At 34.8% G+C, this 25,299-nt stretch overlaps 1 protein-coding gene across 7 annotated transcripts in view; it reads left to right on the forward strand.

The window, feature by feature from the left end:
- Positions 1 to 20,997, forward strand: part of LOC144974992 (putative proline--tRNA ligase, mitochondrial) — a 28,598-nt gene extending 7,601 nt beyond the window's left edge. For 5 of the 7 annotated variants that reach the window (XM_078918632.1, XM_078918645.1, XM_078918621.1 and 2 more), the window contains exons 6-14: positions 2,889 to 2,961; positions 3,363 to 3,470; positions 4,611 to 4,704; positions 5,779 to 5,813; positions 7,122 to 7,195; positions 9,456 to 9,538; positions 13,928 to 14,063; positions 14,213 to 14,392; positions 15,215 to 17,172. In XM_078918632.1, coding sequence (XP_078774758.1) covers positions 2,889 to 2,961; positions 3,363 to 3,470; positions 4,611 to 4,704; positions 5,779 to 5,813; positions 7,122 to 7,195; positions 9,456 to 9,538; positions 13,928 to 14,063; positions 14,213 to 14,392; positions 15,215 to 15,334 — 903 coding nt within the window. In that variant the 3' untranslated portion in view covers positions 15,335 to 17,172. Of the gene's footprint in view, positions 1 to 2,888; positions 2,962 to 3,362; positions 3,471 to 4,610; positions 4,705 to 5,778; positions 5,814 to 7,121; positions 7,196 to 9,455; positions 9,539 to 13,927; positions 14,064 to 14,212; positions 14,393 to 15,214; positions 17,173 to 20,731 lie in introns of those variants that run through there. The other 2 variants (XR_013645847.1, XR_013645843.1) reach the window with 1 other exon arrangement.
- Positions 20,998 to 25,299: the final 4,302 nt, after the last annotated feature.

The raw sequence follows: 25,299 nt of genomic DNA on the forward strand, positions 1-25,299 counted from the left end.
CTCGGGGGATGCTTCATGACGTCAACATGCGTGTGTTACATATGTGTGTGTGTTTGTGCATTTTGATACACACCACGTGCTATTATTTCTTTGTCTAGCTGCATTGGTTGAAATGATCGAGGTGAGGGTCCTCCTTTGTCCCTCTTTTTTTTTTATTCATGAAATTATAGGACATGCTTAATAGGACAACAGTTGCCTAATCTTACACTTACAGAGATTGTTGTAGGATAAACATTTAATTTTAAGTACTAGAGCAGAATAATAAATAGAGCCTTCAACAATTAATGAACTGTAACTAAAAAATGAAATGGATAGATAAACAGACAGAGAGAGACAAACCTATTAATGGATAAATAGATAGGTAGATAGATAGATAGATAGATAGATAGATAGATAGATAGATAGATAGATAGATAGATAGATAGATAGATAGATAGATAGATAGATAAATAGATAGGATAGATAGGATAGATAGATAGATAGATAGATAGATAGATAGATGAAGAGGAGAGAGAGACAAACACAGAGAGAGAGAGAGAGAGAGAGAGAGAGAGAGAGAGAGAGAGAGAGATGGATGTTCGTTTGGTCGTGCTTTCTTTGTATACTGAAAGAAGGGGGGGGGGAGTCTTTTTAGATAATCAACAATGTGGGTGAACGCTAAGGAAAACGAGAGATTCAATAACATGTTTTCATGTGACACTACACATTAAGCCCCACCCCTCCTCCTCAAGCTGTCATCTGACTCAAAATGGAAACAATGCAATGAATGATTTGACCAGCCCATTTCTTTAATTGCAATCTCATTGGTCAATATGTTTCCAGTTGATTGACTATGACTTACTTTGAAACAAAATGCTTTCTTAAACTATCCCTACAATTCTTTGCTCCGCCTCCATCCCTTTTTTCATGTCTACCTCACTCTCCCTTTTGTTTCTTTCACAAATACAAACACACACATACACACACACTTATACAGGTTTCAATCTTTACGCTATTTCCCTCCCGTCCTCTGGACAGCAGTCTCTCTCCCCTCCCCCTCTCGCTCCTCTTTTTCTCTATCTCTTTTTCTTTCTCTCTCTCTCTCTCTCTCTCTCTCTCTCTCTCTCTCTCTCTCTCTCTCTCTCTCTCTCTCTCTCTCTCTCTCTCTCTCTCATGTGTGTGTGTGTGTATTTTACTCTCTCATTCTTTCTCTTCCTCTCTCATCCTCTTTCTTGATAATTCTTTCCCTGCCCACCCGGCTTCACGTAGTTTCAAAACTGTACTTTGAAATTATAAACCCTTCTTTAGCTTTTGGCATTTTGAAATCGTATTTTCTCTATTAAATAAGACAAAAATTTCACATTAATAATTCTCATTTCATTGATTCTTTATTTAAATATAAAAAATTCTTGAAAAAGTGAGCAATGTCATAAAATTGTCGGCATTTTTATTTTTAAAAAATTTTTTGGTGCTTTATTTATTTTAAGAACATCTTACATAATAATGAATAACTACAAAAGTAATAATTGGATTGTTTCAAAAATTTGTAGGTACATTATTAAATGTATAATCTAAGCTCATGGCAAATTTCACTAGTATTGTCAAATTTTCGATGCTTGTATCTAAGGAGTTATCTTTGCCCATTGATTTGACTGTGGGTGAAAACGGTGCCTCACTTCAAAGTCGATTTTTTCAAAACTTGGTTTTTACACTCTCCCTACTTCAAACGGTCATATCTCGGCAATGAATAATCAGAATTGTATAAATTTGGTATCAAATTTTAAAGCATAAAATAAGCTATGATTTGGGTATCAAAAATCCAAAATTGAAAAATCCAACTTAATACCGTTTCGAGGCGGAGGGTCACAAATGTGAGACACAAGTGAAATCTGAATAGATTGCATGACAACAAAAGTCAAGTTGACCTCCTGGTCCTTGACTTTAGAACGGCATTTGGCACAGTCCCCCCTTTGATGCTTAATCTAAAAGTTGGAATAATTTAAATCTGTGCCCAAGCCGAAGACGTTAGAGATTTTTTAGAAATAAAACAAAGAATTACAATCGCTAAAAATACATTCCACAATATAGGACCAGTCATCTCTGCCACCAATTTTAAATTAAACGCAAAAGTTAAGGTTATCCAAACTTACATTCTCTCGTCTCTCCTCTATGCGTGTGAAACCTGGACTCTAGACATGGAATGTCAAAACTGCCTAGAAGCTTTCGCAATGTGGGTGTCCAGAAGATTGCTAAACATCGATTGGTCAGATAGAATAACAAACATAGAAGTTTTGCATAAGAATATGGAAACCCATCTAGATTGTAAAAACCATCAGAAAACGGCAAATGGCCACGTATGGCAATGAGGGCACATTGAAGGCTACATGGAGGGAAAAAGAGCTAGTGGTTGTCAGAGATTGACATTTTTGACCAGTTTAGGCTGTCAACAAGCAACATCCCTACAAACTCTGAGTACATCAGAGAGGCAGAGGATAGATTGTCGTGGAGGCATATGATAGGCAACGTGCATACAAGCGCAGACAGATAATAAGTAAGTAAGTAACCGGGGAGGGGGGGGGGGAGAGTATGTTAGAGCATTCCCTTCACATGCAAAGGGACAGACATTGATTTTGGGTGAAGCACTGGTCACAGTATTAGTTTCCTTATACTTAGTTTCAAAAAGATTGAATTAAAAGCATCAGACGTATTATTTTAATTCTAGTGCCTTTTTAAAAATTCACCTAGTGTACAAAGCTCGCATATAGATTGTCTCTTACACTGCAGCTGGTAATTTCAAATAACTCTTCAGAAAACAATGTAAAGATTATGATGGATTTGATTTTGATTTATATGAAATTTATATTGATTGATACAATTTCTTATAAGAATTAAATTTTTCGAATTTACAGATTACTAGAAAATTTAGAGATGAAAGAGCCCCAAAATATGGCCTGCTGAGAGGAAGAGAATTTGAAATGAAAGGTATGTTTGGTGATGGTAACAGTTACAATGAAGTGTTGATGGTGATGATATTAATGTTAATAATAATAATAATAGTAATAATAATAATAATAATATTTTGTTGTATCTTAGGAAAAATATAAATGTAATATAGCCTAACAGTCGTCATGTCTCGCCCTACATGTTAAATGTTGCTGTTGGCTAGCGACCCCTTTTAAAGCACTTTGAGTATGTTTAATGAATATAGATAGTGGTTATATAAATGCTTCTTTTAAAAAATAATGATAGTAATGAGTTTTTTAAAGTATTGATCATGCTATCATCCTGGGTAATGTCACCGGCTTGACTCCTTTCTGCTATTGATCAACACTAAGCTGACGCAATGCATTTAATCATTCTCCTCTTGGTCCCATCACTCTCAGATATGTACACATTTGATACTTGTGAAGAGACAGCGTTAGAAACGTACAATGCTGTGTGTGAGGCATATGACCGGATTTTTAGTCGAGTTGGTATTCAGTTTGTGAAAGGTACGTTATCAATTGTTTTAAAGCTTTTGTTTCAGGATTTTGAAGTATTTTTGGGTTGTTTTTAGTCGTTTAAAATCTTTTTTATTCATTTGTATTTTGTTGTTGTACAATAATATAAACAGTAATTCTATCTCAACATAAGCAATGATGTAAGCTCAATCTTGCCTTCACTCTTTCTTGATGTTTTGAACATTGAAGGTTTGATTATTTATAACTAATAATAAACAGATTAGTTAAAACTTATTTCAAAACAGTTATTTTTGTATTTAAATTCCTAATCAATTTTAGATAACAGTAGAATCTGGATATAGTTAATCTTGTCTAATTGAAAATAAAAAATCACTGTGGATAGAGATTCACCCTAAGCGATTTTGCTATTTAAGCATAATATTGATGACAAATATTGCCTTTTGTTTTTAATAAGGATTGGGACCATCATTGCCTTCATTGCAACGTATTTGATTTGTTTTTGTGTCCATGTGTGTGTTTTTGTTGAAATTTCTGGGGTTTTTTTGTTTGTTTGTTTGTTTTGTTTTGGGTTTGTTTTTGTTTTTTTGGTGGGGTGGTGGTGGTTTTGTTTCATATTAATTTAAATTGTGCCTTTTTGTATTTATTAAAATTATTAAACTCAATTTTGTTTTTATAGTTATCATATTAAAAAATCAGAAATCGATGTTTAGTGTTGGTCATCTTGTTTTATAAGATCACATCTGCCAAGCGATATGTGTACAGTATGTGAGCAAATTAAGTGTCAATTTTTTTATTATTGACCGTGATTGATGGATCACAAAATTCAGTCAACCAGAATCAGACTCACTATTTTATAACTAGACTGTAAAATTATTTTGATATTCTTTTCTTATTCTCCAACTGTGAAAATAGTCGTTGATTCTTTCTATGCTTTGTTTAATTAATAATGAGTTGAAATATTAAAATCAACACCAAATCATGCCAGTAATCTTACAGCAAAATTATAAATTAAAACCAAAGGGACCCCCCCCCCCCCCCCGACTGAAAACAGCTTTATATATTGTCTGTGATTAAATTCGTTTTTGTTTTGATTGCTTAATGGTTTGCATATCATATCAGTCCATAGTATTTATTTTGCAGTTACAATTTAGCCCATTGATTATCTTTCAGTGTCTGGAGACACGGGTTTAATTGGTGGAGACAAATCACATGAATATCATTACTTAGCAAACATTGGACAAGATACAATTCTCTGGTGTGAACGGTAAGAATTGACAGCTTTTATAAATAGTAATGGTGATTGCGTTATAATAGCATTTAATTGCAGAATTGGAAAAACAATATAATATTGTTAACAAAAATGAGTCAAAGATAGTTATAGCTTAATGAAAACAACAAATTTGTTGCAGCTTAAATAAAGTTTTTTTTTGTCTGCGTTCTGTATGTATTTATGTCTCTAAATACTCTTTCTTTGTAAATAATCTTACACTTTGGAAAACTGTTCTGTTTTTGTTTAGGACTATCATCACTTTGAAATATTGACTGAAAGTTTGACACTAACATAGAAACTGAAGCTCGTTTTATCGAGGTCAAAATTCTATGCTATAAGGGAAAAGGTTGTGATATGTAATTGTATAAACACACTGCAATATCAATGAGTGTTTTATTTTAATGGCAAGCCTCCTCTGGATTGCCACTGAAAGGAGTCCTACTGCTGGCCAGTTTTTTTATGTCTTTGCGGTTTTAGAACTCAACATTGCTTCATTTTCACAAACCTCTTGCTTTAACAGTAATGGAAGTTGCATATAGGCGCCTCAGTATATTATAAAGCGGATTTGTGTCTACCTTTATCAATTAAATGGATAAGCAATTATCATGATATAGAATCTCTTAAGTTTTAGATAATGGAAATGATTGTCAGGATAAATCATCATCATTAAGGAAATGAGATTTCTAATCCTTTCTTGGAATAGTACTTTGACTAGAGACACAATTTTAGAATGTCTTCGTGGATTGTACAGAAATGCACCAGAAGCAATGACAGCATAGCTAGCTGACCAGGCATTGCGTTTGGTGTACTTTCTAACTTCAACGATATTATCATATCTCTTATGGACAAATCAATGAATCCTGACATCACTTCACCGGTCTTGTTCAGTTGCAATCAATGAGAATTCTACTCATCCTTGGGTGCTTGTTTATTAAATAAGTCTCCTTGTTAAAACGTCATATGCTTCAATCTTCTATATTACTTTTAATTATCAAAATATTACTTTTTTTCTTTTTTCTGAAGTGGTGATTCATAATTACCTGCAATATTCTCATGACATTTTTTCAGATGTGGAGTGCAAATGAATAAAGAGTTAGCAGCAGGTAATATGAATTTTAGTTTGTTTCCCAAAAAGGAAAGTATCACTCTCAAAATTGGAGACCTTACCCTTGCAAACGATCAGGCACCTAAATATTTAAGGGGGTACTTTGATACACAGATTACATGAAAAATTCAGATAAATTGATATCAGAATAAAGGACTAAAACGCTCCAAATTCATGAACAAGCTCCCCAGTACCAAGTTGGAAGGAGAAAACCAAACAGATATTAAATACCATAGAGGGCCGACATAAATGGATAGATAAATAAAGATCACTACTATTCCTGCTAATTGATGAAAAACAAAACATGTTTAGTGCAATTTGACTTAGATTCAAACAAAAGTTTATCGCAGAATTTTTAAGACAAAGAGAGTTTATTCTTTCCTTATCTTATTTAAGGCTGAATATAGAAATTATCCTTTAAATGCATTGTACAATAAAACATATCCTTTAAATGCATTGTACAATAAAACATGATTAGATAAAATCAAATTGCATGGTATTTATCATTTAGTCAGGCTTTTTTTTACACATCATTAAATGTAATGAAGACAATTATCCATATGGCAATGTAAAGTCAAAACTAACAATTATAGATAACTGAAGCATAGAAAACTGTTCATAATTAAATTTGAGTGTACACAAAGCTCATAATTTAATGGAAAAAAAGTAATGGCAAAACCATTACTACCTTATAAAAATCTATCAATGTGGCAGCATTCATTTGTAAAAGATCGTCTAAAAGATAAACTGTTATAGTTATAGGCTTCAGACAGTCTTTTATTTTTCTCATAAACAACTAGAGCATTTATATAGTGCAATATCCACTCAACATGCTCAAACTGCTTTACAATAGGTCCCTAGCCCATAGCAATACTTAACGCATAGGATGAAATGTGACACCTGTTAGGCAATGCTATACTTTTTTTCCAACAGAGACAACGCTTGTTAATGGCCAGGTGCTCATTTTACCCCTGGGTAACAGCGTTGTTTCTGTAAAAAAATATTGTGATATTTCCTAACACGCATCATGTCTCGCCCTGCATGTTAAGTGTTGATGTTTGGCTAGGGACCCCTTGTAGAGCGTTTTGAGCATGTTAGTGGATATTGGGCTATATAAAAGCTCAAGTCCAAAAATGGTTGTTTCTTTGTTTTTTACCTCTTTGCCATGTATTGAGGTTGGCAATAATTTGAATTCAATTGGTAGTCTTTAAATGTTGAGTGTTTAGGGTTTATTTGGTTTATTGTAATCAAATGAAATTAGAATTGTTTTGGAACTATTTAAACGATTAGAAGTTTAATTTTTCAGATGACTCCATTCTACCATCTGCCTGTCAAATGTCCGCTGAAAAATGTGAACTCCAACAGAAAAAAGCCATTGAGGTCTGTTGATATCAAAACGCATTATAAAAAATTCAAGATCTATTATAATTGCTCTATATTCATCCTTGCCCATTTTAGTAAACCTGAAAAAAAAATATATATTTATAATCTTTGACCATATTCAATTCAGAGTGCTAAATTTATTCACAGCTCTTTTATTTTACTCAAAAATGCTAACTTAAAATTCTTCTGATAGTTAAGAATGATAAAAACCTGAGACTGTGGAAGATTTGTGCTTTGAAGATTAGATAAAATCACACTCATGAACGCATATGAATACACATATGCACATGCACCACACACACACACAACGCATACACACACTCAAACTTGCAGCCAAACCCACACACATGCCGACAAAAGCATATGCTGCTACGTTTTATTAACTAGAAAAATGTGAAAAGAAGTTCGACATTTTAAGAGTTCAGAAGAGTTTTCATTGACTAAAATAATATTCAATATAACGATTGTTAAAGGATTCCTGGCCTTATTCAATCACTGTAGGATTGAGTCAATTTATCAAATTCTGAATCATACTCAATTTTAGACATAAACGCCAGTTGTATGAGATAATTTTTTGAATAGTTGGTCAAGCAAATGCATATAAACTCTCTTCAACCAACAAGAAGAATTTACTGATTTAATTATGCTGAATGTCAATAAAAAGACATATGATATCTGGAATTTGGGATTGATGCTTTCATTGAATTCTCTTTCAATTCGACAAAATCAGCCTGGACCAGGTCTCAAATTTGTGCATTGGTAAGAGCTGACTCTTTCAAATACAGTGGAACCTCCCGATAACGACATGCCACGGGACCGAGTTTTTATGTCGTTATCCGGAGGTGTCGTTATTTAGAGGTTTCCAAGATGGCGGACAAAGTGGGCGTGGTAAGGCCCGCGGGACCAGTTTTTATTAACATTGACAAAACAAACAAAACATTGTAGTGTATTCCTCTTGGAGGGTTCTTGTGCGTGTGTCTGGATGAGACTTTTAGGTGATCTGAACTGAGTACACTGATAGTGTGCCCTTGGAATCTACATCTGTTCCCTATTTAAACCATTCCCCTTTGTCTTACTTTTTCTTATGTCATTTCAATTGTAAATCTAGAATGTTTTTTACTATCCAATTTTCTTCCTTTTTACTGGCGCTGATATGACATAGATGTGTCACAAGCGCTGTAAAACCCTTTAAAACAAACAAAAACAGGTAATTCGGACGCTACGAGTTAGATAAAATTCCTCCTCCTCTCCCTCCTCCTCCCACAAAAACACTACTACTACTACTGCTACTACTACTACTATTATTATTATTATTATTATTACTACTACTACTACTACTACTACTACTACTACTACTACTACTACTACTACTACTACTACTACTACTACTACTTCTACTACTACTATTACTTTTACTACTACTACTACTACTACTACTACTACTACTACTACTACTTCTATCACCACATAATATCACATTTTCCAAGATTTTGTGTTTACTTGCTTACACTTACATTTATACCTTGGTTTTTATTACTGCATATCAGCCAAGATTTTTTTAAAAGCTGCGTTCTCATTGGTTTCAAAAGCTACGTTCTCATTGGTTCAAGCAGGAATCGTTTTTATAAACTTTGAGGACTCATTCTCGGTATTTTTAGTATCAGATATCTACGAAAACTGCCGAAAATCGCCAAAATGATGTCGTTATTCTGAGGTTTTATCAAAAAGTGCATCGTTATTTGGAGGTTTTTTTTACTGATCTTAAATAGAAAAAAAATCGGGACCATGGGTCAATGTCGTTATCAGGGGGTTGTCGCTATTTCGGCGGTGTCGTAATCGGGAGGTTCCACTGTACCAACTCCCATAAAAACAGAAAAGTGCTGATAGCCTAAAGTCAACAATGTTAAATTGTGTTTTTCATGGTCTGCATAAATGGTTTAGTTACCATAGGGATCTTCCTAACATCTTTTTTTGTCTCAGATTCGATGGGAAAACTTTTTGAATCTTTAACCAAATTATGATGATAGTACAAATCCTTTGAATCTATTACTGTTTTGGTTTTTTTGGGGTTTTTTTTTTTGCTCAGACAAGAGGCCAAATGATCACGTCATTTCACTTCACGAGGGAAATAACAATTGTTCTCAAGCAATATTTTCATACTGATATCTTGCAGTCGGACCTTTTCCAAGTACTTGTTTAAGCACTTTTTTTTATGCTGTTGTTTTAATTTTTTTTTTCTCTCATTAAAAATAATTAGATTGCCCATGCCTTCTACCTGGGTGACAAATACTCTAAAGTTTTCAAGGCATCATACCGTGATTCAGCTGGTGATAAACAAATGTAAGGAAAATGTTTTGTTATAATCATCAACATTATTATAATTTTTATCTTTGTTGTTATTATTATTATTATTATTATTATTATTATTATTATTATTATTATTATTATATTATTATTATTATTATTATTATTATTATTTTTACTATAATTGTTATTATTGTTATTATCGTTATCTAATCCTATATTATATATGGGCTGTCTTTTAAATGCTGTACACAAAAGCACATTACCGTAAAATCTCAAATCATATGATTTTTATAACTTTCTATGATTAAAATACTTATTTTTCTTGTTGTTAATGATGATTATTTTGTTTTGTAATTATTATATGTTTTGGAACATTTGACACTTCATGTTATCTAATGCAATTGACAGAATATTTTTATCAAGTATATTTACACCATCTTTTTATTACTTAGCTTAATAGTTATGTGTGGAGTGCCGGCTCCCATTCGAAGCATCCCCAGGTTGCTGATAGGGGAATGGCCTTTAGATATAAAGGTTAGCTACGAATTAAAGAAGTAGCCTCGGACAAATCGGCAATGGGTGGTGGAGGAGAAGGAAAACTCGGATACCAAACCCAGGAAGATGGATATCGTGAACCCTGGCAGGCAGCTCATCTAGATGAAAGAAAACTTTGAAAATAAACTGACATGTGGAATTGCGCCCCATGTATTTAAATAGCAATCGAAACCCAAATCATGAAGCTACAACCAAAATGCACAGGGTTAAAGCCCCTGTCTATACCCATCCTGTACAAGTGCAAGTACTGCTCATGATGTGGCATCCCCAAACCCGCAAGGAAGGGACGTCACCGATTGCCGAAGGGTTACAGGATTCTTAAAATGTAAAGAATACAATCAAGTTGGAACTCTCAACACAAGAACTTTAAAGGAAGAGTACAAAAGAAAAGAACTTGCTAATATCTTCAACGAACTCAATCTCTCTATTCTTGCAATATCAGATCACAAGATTGTTCACACCAAGGAAGACGATATGGTCAAATACTGGAGGTTGGAGAACTGCACTCTTACCACTACCAGCGCCTGGCGAAACACTCAAGGTGCAGCTGTAGGAGGAGTAGGAATTTTAGTGAACAAACAAACAGAGAAATCTCTAGGCTCTGTCAAAATGCGGATAATGGTAGCTACTTTTAATGGAAATCCAAACACGACAGTGATATCAAACTATGCGCCAGTTGAGGGAAGTGTAGACTGCGAGACCCATTATAACAAACTCTCAGAAACCTGCAATAAGATTCCCAAGCACAACTTTCTAATTGAGTGTGGTGATTTCAATGCTCATATTGGTGAAAAGGATGCACCATTCACATACCATGAAAGCACCAATAGCAACGGCTCTTTTCTCCTATAACTTGCCAACGAAAGTAACCTGGTTATCACAAACACGCTGAGGAGAAAGAAGAAAGGCAAGCTATGGACATACATGTCAGACATGAATGGTAGAAAAACACAGATTGACTACATCCTAGTGAATAGAAAGTGGAAGAACTCAGTCCACAATGTCGAAGCATTCAGTAGCTTCAGTAGCCTAGGAGGAGATCACCGTCTCGTACCTGCCACAATTCGCTTGAGTCTTCGAAAAAGCAAATCAACACCATCAAAAGTGAAGTATGACTGGTCCTCTCTAAAAGACTCAACTATACAGAACCAGTATACTATAGAGGTGAGGAATAGATTCACAGGACTTTGTACGGGAGAAGAAGATCCAACGGAACGATATGAGAAACTCATAAAAGCAAACCGGGACACAGCAGAGAAGTTAGTACCGAGGAGAACAAAAGTCACGAAAAGATCCTCCTCTAATCACCCACTGATTGTTGAAGCTAGAAAAGAAGCTCAAGATGCCTTCAATCAACACCAACAAACACCAAACTCAGTAAACGAAGAAAGGTGGAGGATATCAAAACAGAAAATACAAACTGTCTAGAGGGATATAGAAGAACGAGAGCTAGATAGTCTCATCCAGGAAGTGGAGAAAGCCGACGAGAGAAGCAAACATGGTGAAAGCTGGAAACTGATAAATAGAATAACTGGTAGGAAAGCAAGTCGACAAAAGAAGAAAGAAGACAGAAATGGTTCTCACACTTCCAAACACTTCTGGGAGAAGATCCAGTCAGAGCAACGGAAGATGACGTAGACCTAGACCCAATTCTGCAAGATATCTGAATAGACGAGGGTGACTTTACAGTGGATGAGATAAAGAAGGCCGAAAAGTCTCTCAGTGATGGAAAACAATCTGGACCTGATGACATCCCACCTGAAGTAAGGAAGTACTGTGACTTAGATGATATCCCGTTGGAGTTTACAAATGGATTACTAAACAGGAATGAAAAACCAAAACAGTGGTCGGAAATTGATCTGATTCCAGTCCCAAAGGGAGGAGACCTAAGTGATACTTCCAACTACAGGGGAATCAGCCTTGCCGCTATAGCTGCCAAACTCGCCAATAAGATGATCCTCAACAGAGTCCAGCCAGAGATTGGCCCTCATCTACGTTCTTGTCAAAACGGCTTTAGACCAGGAAGATCCATGACTGCTCACCTCCTGGCATTGAGAAGGTTAATAGAAGGAGTAAAAAGTCACAACAAGAAGGCAATCATTCTATACATAGACCTCCTTGACTTCTCTCTGCTATTAAAAGAATGTATGAGAACACACGGGCAAAGGTTAACTCTCCAGATGGTGAAACTGAGCTGTTTGAGATCAAAGCAGGTGTGCTTCAAGGTGATACATTAGCCCCCTATCTCTTTGCAATTGTCCTGGACTATGTGATGAGAAAGACCTACGCTGGCATGGAGAGCGAGCTGGGCTTCACGCTACATAGACAAAGAAGTAGGTGCAATCCAGCTATGATTGTCACGGATCTAGATTTCGCAGATGATCTGGCTCTACTGAATGAGGAGATGGACCAGGCACAAGAAGTCCTCAATAGACTTGAAACTGAGGCTGAACGAGTAGGACTGTGCTGTAATGCTAAGAAGACAGTTTTCCAAACCTACAACCAACAAAGGCCAATTAGCATGCAGGAATGGAGAATGGCTGAAGGAAGTTGACAACTTCAAGTACCTAGGAGGTTGGACCCAAAGCAGTTCCTCTGATATTTCTGTCAGAAAAGCATTGGCTTGGAGTGCCTGTCACAAACTCAGGAAAATCTGGAGTTCAAACCTACAGAGGGAAATGAAGAAGAGACTGTTCCTGGCAACGGTAGAGTCGGTGCTTCTATATGGAGCAGCGACATGGACTCTTACTAAAGCCCTTGAGAAGCAACTGGACGGCTGCTACACCCGTATGCTGCGGATGGCCCTCAATGTAAGCTGGAAAGAGCACATATCAAATGAAGAGCTCTACAGTGACTTCCCCCAAGAGACTTTGAAGATTCAAAAGAGAAGACTGAGACTTGCGGGGCACTGCTGGAGACACAAGGAGGAAATTGCAAGCAGTCTTGTGCTATGGGAACCACCTGAGCGAACCAGAAGCAGAGGCAGGCAGAATAAAACCTACATTGACTGTCTGCTAGACGACACAGGAGTGGACAACACCCGGGAGCTGCGTACGCTTATGGAGGACAGGACAGAATGGCAAAGACTTGTGGCTCATGTTGGGCGCCCAAGGGGCGGCCTAAGTAAGTAAGTAAGTAAGTTAATAGTTATATATATATATATAAAATATATATATATATATATATATATATATATATATATATATATATATATATATATATATAAATTATAAAAACAAAAACCTTGAAATAATAGTGCTCAACTTTAGGATAAAAGGAGCTATTTATAAACATTTGAAAGATAATTAAGATTGTTTGACTTCTACAACGTTGTTATCAAGCAACGCTCGATAACAACGTTGTAGAAGTCAAACAGTCTTAATTATCTTTCAAATGTTTATATTAATAATTATAAAATATATATATATATATAATATATATATATATATATATATATATATATATATATATATATATATATATATATATTATATTATTATTTTTTTTTATTTTTGTTTTAAATTTATTTATTTTTTTTTTTTTTTTTTTTTTTTTTTATTAAAAGCAACTTTTATTTCAGTTTTGTTCAAAATAATGCATTTTCCTGATTATTAGCTCCAACACTTGGTTGATTGAATAATGGTTGTTATCATAGCTGAAAATAAACAAAACCATCCAGAAACAAGAAAAGAACAACAATCTTTTTCTGTTTCCTGAAGATTGTGAAAGCATGAAATACTGTAGAAGTTGACCAAAATTTCACTTTGACTACTTTTTTTACAGACCCTTGTTTGTAAAAGTTAATCACTATTATTTTATGTTTTTAATTTTTATAATTTTACATATTTATAATTTGTTATTTGACAGTAATTGTAGTATGGGTTGTTATGGAATTGGAATGACCCGTATGCTGCAAGCTGCTATTGAATGTCTCTCCACTGACACACAGCTCAGGTGGCCATCTTGCTTTGCTCCATATCAGATATGCATCATCCCAAAGAAAGTAGGTTTTGATTTGTTTTTCTCTTTCTTTTCTTTTCTATATAAAAAAAAAAAAAAAAAAAACCTTATGTAATACAGTATTTATGTAAATTATAGTATTGATAAAGTAAATTTATCCATATTTTTCCCCTTTTCCTCTCCTTTTTACAGGATGGTCATCGTGGAGAAGAATTCTTAAAAGCAGCAGAGCTTATCAGTGACAGTTTATCAAAACTGCCAAATCTGGAAGGTGAAGTTGTTATTGATGACAGAATGAATTTGACCATTGGCAGACGGCAAGTAGACTCAGACCGTCTTGGATTTCCTTACATTGTCATCCTTGGAAATCAGGTTTGATTTATTTTAATACTTTGGTTTTTTTATTCCAAGCATTTAAGATTTTTAAAAATTATGAAAATTTTGTGCAAATTATTATATCCATAGCCTGTGGTTTAAGCTGATAAAAAAATAACAAGAAAGAAATTTCATTTAAAAAATCAGCCTTGACTGGGGATTGAACTTCATACCTTCTAAACCCTTAAGGGATCGTTTTGTTTGTTGTTGTTGTTGTTTTGTTGTAATTTTTTACTTGATTAGTATAGAAATGTGTTATATGGCTTTATTGATATTAAAGCTGAAACTTAAGAGTGCCAGTTCTATGCATCAATTTACTTTGATCATATCTTGAAAAAGGATTTCGAGTATCAGTATTTAATAAAATTTAAAAAATAAGGCTTGCTACAAACAAAAAAATAACCAAAAAAAAAACCCAAATTAATAATCTATTGATTATTTAGGGTGTTGCTTGTCAAACAGATTCCGTAAATCTAAATATAAAAGATAAAGAATGATGAATGTCGAATGTGAAAACAATGTTCGTTAGACATCTGGTATCAGTGGCAAATTCAAATAGCTTTTATTTATTAAATCTATTTGTAAAATTTTTTTTTTTTTGGGGTGTTTTTTTTTTGTTTTGTATTTCGTTTGTGTTTTTAAAAAAGTGTAAATGTTTGTCTCAATGTGAGGCTGAGAATGCATACGTTGGAAACGACATGCTTCTAGGTTCGAAAGCATCACATTGAATAATATTAATGTGTGTATTGTTTAGCTACACCATTTCCTATTAGCTGTGAATGAATGAATTGATGAATATAACTACTCGTTGTTTTTTAGGCTCTGGAATCAGAACCCAAGTTTGAGGTGATTGACACAGCAAAACAAGAGACAGTCTTCATGGGCCCTGATCAGCTACACGACTTTGCTTCTCAGATGGAGACTATAACCATATATTGATACGAAATATAAGATATTTTATTATCTTGCATACTGTTGGTATTTTAATTATATGGAATATCTCGTACCATATCAAGGTTAGAAGTCGACGTGCACTTATTTGCAGGTCTAATAACCCAATTCATTATGGGCTCATTGTTGTAATGGAAATCTCAAAAAATGATGCAAAATATTGTCTATTACAGTCCTAGGTCCATGATTGCATTCTAATTTCAGACCTGCATATGAACATGTCATTGGAAGTCTATAGCAGAGCTCCCTTTTTACACACTCTAGGGTTAATCTGTTTTCAAATGTCTATCAAAGGATTTTATGATACAGGGTCTTTAAAATACTGAATTATTAAAATGATAGAAAAACTTATCGCTCAAGTATTATTTTATATTGACCATCCCAATTTACTAAGTGGGGAGTAATTTCTGTCTTTTTAAAAAAATGAACAGAAAAAAGAATTCGTAAATAGATGTAAAGTTGGCATAATTTTATGCAGATTAATATCATATTATCATCTTTAATATCACAACTAAAATTATCATCATCATCACCATTGTCATCATCATCATTCTTGACAGTTTTAAGGGTTTGATATAGAATAATTGACTTAACTGGGTGGGGATCCTGACCTCCCATAGCGGGCAGGGAGGTACATACTGTGTCTTCTATCCCCTTATATCTGTTTTCCAACATGCTTTCTGTCTTTGTCTTGGAATGAGATTACTTGGTTTTGTCCTGGCCCTAGCCGGAGTCCTGGCTGGGAGGGAAACAGTCAAATGCATTGTTATAGTTTTGGGAGATGATACTTTTTTCTTTGTAAATCATCTCTCTGTTATGTATTGTATTATGTTTAGTTTACATATTATATTATATGATTGGTAAACATTTGAGTGTATTCCTCTTAGTTCGGACCAGTGCTTGTGTCTGGATGAGACTTTTAGGTGATCTCAGACTATGTACTTTGATAGTGTGCTCTTGGAATCTACATCTGATCCCTATTTGTTCCCAGTTCCCCTTTTGACTTACTTTTTCTTGGGTGCTGGGTGGGGTTCCTGACCTCCCATAGTGGGCAGGGAGGTACATACTGTGTCTTCTATCCCCTTATATCTGTTTTCCAACATGCTTTCTGTCTTTGTCTTGGAATGAGATTACTTGGTTTTGTCCTGGCCCTGGCCGGAGTCCTAGCTGGGAGGGAAGCAGTCAAATGCATAGTTATTGTTTTGAGAGATGATATTTTTTTCCTTGTAAATCATCTCTCTGTTATGTATTATTATTTGTTATTTTAAATGTATAATGTAAGCATTTGAGTGTGTTCCTCTTTGTTGGATTGTGTGCTTGTGTCCGGATGAGACTTATAGGTGATCTCAAACTAAGTACATTTGTGGTATGCTCTTGGAATCTACATCAGATCCCTATGTGTTCCAAGTTCCCCTTTGTCTTACTTTCTCTTGGCAGCTTTACTTGTAATTCTAGAACTTTCTACTATCCAATTTTCTTCCTTTTTACTGGCGCTGATATAACCTAAATGTGTTGCAAGCGCCGTAAAACCCTTAAAAACAAACAAACAACATTTTTCTTGGGTGCTTTAATTGTAATTCTAGAACTTTTTACTATCCCATTTTCTTCCTTTTTACTGGCGCTGATATGACATTAATGTGTTGCAAGCACCGTAAAACCCTTTTAAAAAAAAAAAAAAAAACAATTGACTTAAGAAACGGACAGCATGTGTCTATGAAACTAAAACTGAGAGATTTAAGGCGAGTAAGAGAGAGAGAGAGAGAGAGAGAGCATGGAATCGTTTCTTGAATGACATGTTACTTAATAAAATCTAAGGAAATAAAAAATACAACTTATTTATTAAATGTATGTTTGAAAGGCCTAACCGTACACTCTATTTCATAATAGTCCTCATTGTCTGATATAATATGCCCAAGCACAGCAACCATACATTGCCCATTTCGTGGAAAGTGAAATTTACAGTGTGTGGTATTAGAATGTGAAATGGTAGGCAAGGAGCTCATTTGCGTCAGTGCCGGAGTGTTAAAGTTTCTTGCCCTTTTCAGCATACTAGCACGGTGGAACCTGTCCTTTTATGTCTGTCTGTATGATTTAGAACCCAAGTCCTTCAGAGAATCAAAGTTTATCCTAGTATCTGTAGCATAAAGTGAACAGTAGCAATTGCTTCCAATCCTTTGGATAGGATGCGAGTCTATTACAAAATACTTCTTTGAGATCCAACAGATCTAGCTAACAAATCACTGATTGGTGGACAGGCCTTTAGAATATTGCCTATTGCACCTAAGATTGATACCAATGCACAAGCTTATGAGGAGAGTGCTCTGCCTTTCAACAGTCGGGATCCTTAGATTAGAGCCTTCAGAACATTATTGGGAAAAATTCATGTAGGCTACTCCGCTGGGTTTTGATCCAATGACCCTCAAATCCAAAATTGAGTGCCTTATCCCTACACATGTGGCTTGCCTGCTCTGGATTGTGTATGGCTGACCTGGATAGTTTGGCACAATTTTGCTTTTCCTTTTATCATCACTCTGCTGTCCAGTACCATGGGGCTGTCTTCTTTATCCAATATAACTTTTCATCCCACCGAAAAATTGGCAATAAAATGTAAAGGGCAATTTTGTGCAGTCCATCGGGACCATGAGGCCTATGAGTTTATCCCATTTACTGAACTGATGCATTTACAGACTGCTTGTTAATCTTTTCTTTGGATTGGACTGGTTAATCATCAGGTACTTTTCATGAGATCTAAAAGATATAGCTACTCAATCTTTGCTAGGTCAGAAAATGTTTTGTCAATACTGGTCCCTTTGTTTGTGAATCGAATGCTCTATCACTGACCAATTGGGATCCATATATATGTGTATAGATTATCGTCTCTTGTATACCAGTGTGTTACAACAGTGTTTGTTGGACATTATCTGATTTTCTATCAGAATGGAACCCATGTCTGGGCAAGACCTTTAGGCATATCCACCCCCATCGCAATTAATTCCAGGTAAGGCCTAGACAAATCTTAGCTGCCTTATTCAATGATAAGTACAAATTTTCACAGGACAACAGATTCAGATGTTTGTGGCACTTTTGTATCAATTCAAAAGGGAGGGATAAACACATGCAAAGCGCATTTCTACTGATTTACTATGCTCAATACAGGCAAGAATCCCAAATCACCATCTCTGGTACAGCAATAGATGTCAGTGAATTTACATACCTTGGCAGCAAAATCAATCAATCAGACATCATTGCTAGAATCAAGAAAGCAGGCCTTTGCAATATTGAGACCAATATGGTACTCTTTCAGCATATCCACAAACACCAAGCTTAAAATATTTAACACTAATGTTAGAGCAACTATTGTTTGTGTTTTTATTTTTAAGGGTTTTACGGCGCTTACAACACATTTAGGTTATATCAGCGCCAGTAAAAAGGAAGAAAATGGGATAGTAAAAAGTTCTGGAATTACAATTAAAGCACCTAAGAAAAAGTAAGACAAAAGGGGAACTAGGAACAAATAGGGATCAGATGTAGATTCCAAGATCACACCACCAATGTACTTAGTTTGAGATCACCTATAAGTCTCATCTACGAATAAATACAAAGCAAACTACGAAATTCCAAGAGAAATTTATACTTGTATTTAGTTTGAAACCATATGAAGACCACAGGGGGAAAACGATCAAAGTCACATTTTTCAGCTTTTGAAAAAAAATCAAAATTAAAGTTTGGAAACCCATTTGAAAACGCCACATGATAATATGAAATTAACTGAATGTGAATTACTAAACTTATATATTTTGACCACAAGTCAGATGCATATAAAAAAACAAGCTCTTGGTTGATTTTAATACCAAATTATTGTGACATTAGAACAGTAAGGGTCTTTCGGACTTTGATCGATTTTCCCCTGTGGCCTTCATATTAAAGCTTCATTGACAATCACAGAATCTCTGTCCAAAGTCATATATACATCACAGGGTAAAAAAATTATCATGAAGTTTTTTAAAAATCGAATTTACAATAGGAAAAATAGAAAATATAACAGGTTTGAAGACAGATTAAGAAACCAGTGTTCCGAAGATGCCCGCGTTCTACCTTCGAGGGAGGGGGGGGGGGGGGGGGGGGGGGGGGGATTCCATCCATCACCATTTGCTCTCAAACAACAAAAGTCAAGGCAAAATCTTTGTTTTTAAAAAATAAAATTTAGTGGTTTAATGATTGTGGTATATAGACAGGTGTACATTTTAAAAATATGAGTGTCGTTGATTCTAATTTTTTAAAACTAAATATTTCAATTTGATTCATTGTTTATTTTAAAAATAATTTACAACGTGGAATGTATTGCCAAATAAATTAGTCGGTGTCATTGATGTTGCGGTCTTACTGTGCCATATTCCTTTTACAGTTGCAATTCAGCCATAGGTTATGGATCACAACTGCTATAATTGTAGTTGTAGTCCAACTTCAGGTTATGGATTAGAGCTTTGATAACAAATAACTAACATCAGTTTTGTTTTTCTCATTTTCGCAGTTTGGAAACACAGAACTAAGATAATTTAGTCGATAGTGTGTCCAATTTGGCATTAATGATGAAATCCACAGTTGTTTCTGTTTGCCTTCTCACAAGAACCACATACAAAATTTTTCTGGTTGAATTTGAAATTATAATATTACTTAATCTTATTTACAAAGACAATATTTTTATCAATTTCCATTGTGAAGATAACAATTCAAGTAAAATATATACAAAGAGACATTTTGTCACGTCACTGCCCTGCAACACTCTGGTGGGGTCGCAAGTAGGTTCCTATATAATGATGGCAGGACCTCAACCATCAACTGTTTGTTTGTTTTTAAGGCACTTGCAACACATTAAGGTCATATCAGCGCCAGTAAAAAGGAAGAAAATGGGATAGTAAAAAGTTCTAGAATTACAATAAAGCATCCAAGAAAAGGGAAGACAAAAGCGAATTGGTTCAAATAAGAAACAGGTGTAGATTCCAAAAGCACTCTATCAAAGTACTTAGTTTGAGATAACTAAAAGTCTCATCCAGACACAAGCACAGGTCTCCGCTAAGAGGAACACACTCAAATGTTTTACAAATCATATATAAAATAAAGAAAGCATAATACAGTGCATAACAGAGAGATGATTTACAATGAAAAAAACATCATCTCCCAAAACTAACTATACATTCGACTGTTTCCCTCTCAGCCAAGGGATCTGGCCAGGACCAGGACAAAACCAAGTAACCTCATTCCAAGACAAAGACAGAAAGCATGTTGGAAAACAGATATCCAACAGATATAAGGGGATAGAAGACACAGTATGTACCTCCCCCCCCCCCCCCCCCCCCCCCCCCCCCCCCCCGCCCACTATGGGAGGTCAGGAACCCCGCCCAGCAACCATCAATTACACCGAGAAATCTTTATAAGTTCAAACCAGGAATGATTTTCTATGCACAAGCTATTTATAATATATATTTTTTTTGTTCGTTTTGTATCCACGTTTTTTCCAGAGTAGGGCAGATGTCTGGTTAACACCAATCAGTATCCCAGTACAGGCCTGATTTAATTTTACTCTTACTTGCCAATTGCCAACTTTGCATATCATGTGAGAATTTATAAATTAAAAGTTTAAAAAAATAAAATGATCTTAAAATCTCAACATCTTGATTTATACATAAAATAGATTTACCTCAATTATACATAAGCTTATGATTTATAATGGATAGAATGGGGAAAAATATAGATTATCGTGTAAAATGATCTTACAATCTCAGGTAGTCATTGAATTGATAATAAGTTTCATCGACGTGTACTTATTTGCAGGTCAGACAAACCAAATTATTATGGGCTCATTGTTGTAATGGAAATACTCTTAAACCAACGCAAAATATTGTCCATTACAACAATGTTAAATCAAGCCCATAATGACGTTCGGATATCAGACCTACAAATATGCGCACCTACTTACATGGTATGATGTTTGTTTGTTTTTTGTTTTTAAGGGTTTTACGGCATTTGCAGCACCTTAAGGTCATGTCAGTGCCAGTAAAAAGGAAGAAAATGGGATAGTAAAAAGTTCTAGAATTACAATTAAAGCACCCAAGAAAAAGCAAGACAAAGGGGAATTTGTCCAAATAGGAAACAGGTGTAGATTCAAAGAGCACACTATCAAAGTACTTAGTTTGAGATCACCTAAAAGCGCAGGTCCCCACTAAGAAGAACACACTAAAATGTTTACAAGTCATATATAATATGTAAACAAAACATAACACAGTGCATAACAGAGAGATGATCTTTTGTTTGTTGCTTTAGGTCTCTTCCAACACAATTGAGGCTATATGAGAGACCGCTGAAACAAAAAAAAAACAAGCAATCTAACAAAAATAGTACAAATGTAAATCAAAATCATAACCTAAAGATATCATAAGCTAAATTATAAATAACCAAGAACAAACAGGCAGAAGATTTACAGAAAAAAAAAATATCCCCTGTCAAAAATACAATCACAAACCAAAGAAGCAGGATAGGCTAGTAAAGAGAAGAAGAAACGACATCACTATCGGATCGTACACCCATGCGAACATCATAGGTATATGATTCAAGGGTGATGCTCCCATCCAACCACCCGCTACAGAGAGATGATTTACAAGACAAAAAATATCATCTCCCAAAACTAACTATACTGTTTTCCTCCCAGCTAGGGTATCTCACCATGGCCAGGACAAAACCAAGTAATCTCATTCCAAGACAAAAACGGAAAGCATGTTGGAAAACAGATATAGGGGGATAGAAGACAGTAAGTGCCTCTGCCCACTATGGGATGTCAGAAATCCCACCCAGTACATGGTATGATGTTATGTATGTTGTAAAAGAACTTTGATAATTAATGTATTTAAAATATCAAAAAAAATCTAATGGGTGGGTCATCAATAATAAAAACGTGATTGCATTGATAAAATTTGAGTTGCAGCTTGTGTTGTAAAAAGTTAATTTAAAAACTTCAATGAAACTTTACTCATTATCGAAAACACGTTTATCTGCTGTTTACTGTCCCATCTTTTTTTCTTCTAGTTCTAGTCCGAAAATGTTTATTTCATATAACAGTAGACAGAGATGTCTTCCCCCCACCCTTTCCAACAGCACACACTCATACATCACGCGCGTACCTGCGTAAGAATCTCAGGTTTAAGTTTAAGACCTCTTCACACGGTGGGAAGAGGGGAGGCACCTTAATATAATCTTTGAAATAAACGTACTACAGCAAATATTATATGTAATTAATCAGCATACCAATATTCGATTTGTTTTTTAAAAGGATTTACGGCACTAGGGACAATTTGAAGTCATTTAGGCACCATTAAAAAGGGAAAATGGGATAGGTAGTAAAACAATAATTCTAGATTTTTAATCAAAAGTATCCTTGAAAAGTGTAAGACAAAGTTTGACAAAGGAGACTGGCTCAAATACGGTACAGAGCTAGATTTCAAGAGCTGAACAACATAATCTGACATCACCTAAAGTTTGTTTGTTTGTATTTGTTTTTAAGGGTTTTACGGCGCTTGCAACACATTTAGGTTATATCAGCGCCAGTAAAAAGGAAAATGGGTTAGTAAAAAGTTCTAGAATTACAATTAAAGCACCCAAGAAAAAGTAAGACAAAGGTGAACTTGGAACAAATAGGGATCAGATGTAGAATCCAAGAGCATACCACCAATGTACTTAGCCTGAGATCACCTATAAGTCTCATCCGGACACAAGCACAAAATCCAACAAGGAGGAATACACTCAGATGCTTACATTATACATTAAAAATAAATATAATAATACATAACAGAGAGATGATTTACAAGGAAAACAATATCATCTCTCAAAACAATAACTATGCCCGCTATGGGAGGTCAGGATCCCCACCCAGTCACCTAAAGTGTCATCCAGACACAAGCACAGGACTCCAATGAGAGATGTTTTTGTTTTGTTTTTAAGGGTTTTACGGCGCTTGCAACACATTAAGGTCATATCAGCGCCAGTAAAAAGGAAGAAAATGGGATAGTAAAAAGTTCTAGAATTACAATTAAAGCACCCAAGAAAAAGTAAGACAAAGGGAAACTGAGAACAAATAGGGATCAGATATAGATTCCAAGAGCATACCACCAAAGTACTTAGTTTGAAATCACCTACAAGTCTCATCCAGACACAAGCACACAATCCAACAAAGAGGAACACACTCAAATGCTTACATTATACATTCAAAATAAAAATAATAATACATAACAGAGAGATGATTTACAAGGAAAAAATATCATCTCCCAAAACAATAACTATGCATTTGACTGTTTCCCTCCCAGCTAGGATTCCGGCCAGTACCAGGACAAAACCAAGTAATCTCATTCCGAGACAAAGCCAGAAAGCATGTTGGAAAACAGATATAAGGGGATAGAAGACACAGTATGTACACCCTGCCCGCTATGGGAGGTCAGGATCCCCACCCAGTCACCTAAAGTGTCATCCAGACACAAGCACAGGACTCCAATGAGAGAAACTCACTCAAACGTTTAGATGAATATAATAATAATAATAATAATAATAATAAAAGATAAACCATCATAATCATCATCATTATCATCTATCATCGTCATCATTAACAAAAACCCTATAATTAAAATAATAACTATTATTCCTGTTAATACGTATGGCCGTGATAATATTTAAATTGAGCATAATTGCATAAGTATATTTATAATAGAGAGGAATGATTGAAATAAATCGGATAATATGCAATATTATTGTTTTAAAACGCGTCACTTTTAAAGAAGTTTAATTATCTAAGTAAATAATTTTCAGAACTCCATAGACAAAGCACACGTTTTTATATTATGTCAACTGCAAATGGGTTTGATAATTCCAGAAATAATCCGACATCGACGTGCAAATATAATAATAATAATAAACTGTATTCATCCTTTTCGGAAATTGTACAGAAAGGTGGATTAAAATATTGGTATTAAAAATACACAGAAATCAGTATTAAATAACATAAATACCTCAACATATATTAAATTAAGAATGTATCTATTGCATTCAATATAGTGAATATTAATATAGATAATATGTAGGCTTTGTAGAATTTCAAAAAATGGTTATTGATTTAATAGTATATTTAATATCACAATATTTCACATGCAAAGGTTCGGGGGAAAAATGGTGTAGAAATAACAAAATTGTCTATTCTATTGGTAGGTATATTTTGATGCTCTTTTAATAGTGTGATTTAAGAGCATTTCATCAGTCATCCGAATGTTTCCTCCCCAGACTGATATACTAAAGACAACAAACACACTTTCAATGGTTGATCTATAAAACAATATGCACAAAATCTCGACTTCACACTGAATCGATCCCTGTCCCTTTGCGAGCGAAGCAAGTCATTTACCGACTGATCATACATACTAAAACGATTAGTTTGTAAAGAAAAGCAGGTTTTGGGAATATTTTTTTTTAATTCTGAAGTTTACTGCAATTCATTTCTCTTGATGCCGTTATAATATTGAACATAGATAAATAGAAATTAATTATTTTGTTTCCAGAACTTCGGTATAATCCAATTTAGTATAACTACGATCCCTATAAATTGCATATTCAAAGAGTCATGGCCCAATGGTTCCAAAAGCATGCATTCACTCTGTCGTACAGTAACTCAACCTTTTTGTTTGTTTGTTTTTGTTTTGTCTGGGTTAGAGTTGGGGGTGGGGGGTTGTTTGGATTTGTTTTGACAAGGAAACTTTTACTTTGTAAATATCGATTGATTAAGGGATCATTTAAATCTATTGAAGTTTGAAGTAAAAATTTCCGACAGAACAACAACAACAAAACATCTGTCTTTGTACAGTATCGCTGGTATACAATGCAAATAAATAAATCGAGGTATTAGGATTACGACAAGAGGG

The sequence above is a fragment of the Berghia stephanieae genome, chromosome 1 (assembly GCF_034508935.2).
Source record: "Berghia stephanieae isolate SIO BIC M18660-M18661 chromosome 1, UCSD_Bste_1.3, whole genome shotgun sequence".
Lineage (NCBI taxonomy): Eukaryota > Metazoa > Mollusca > Gastropoda > Nudibranchia > Aeolidiidae > Berghia > Berghia stephanieae.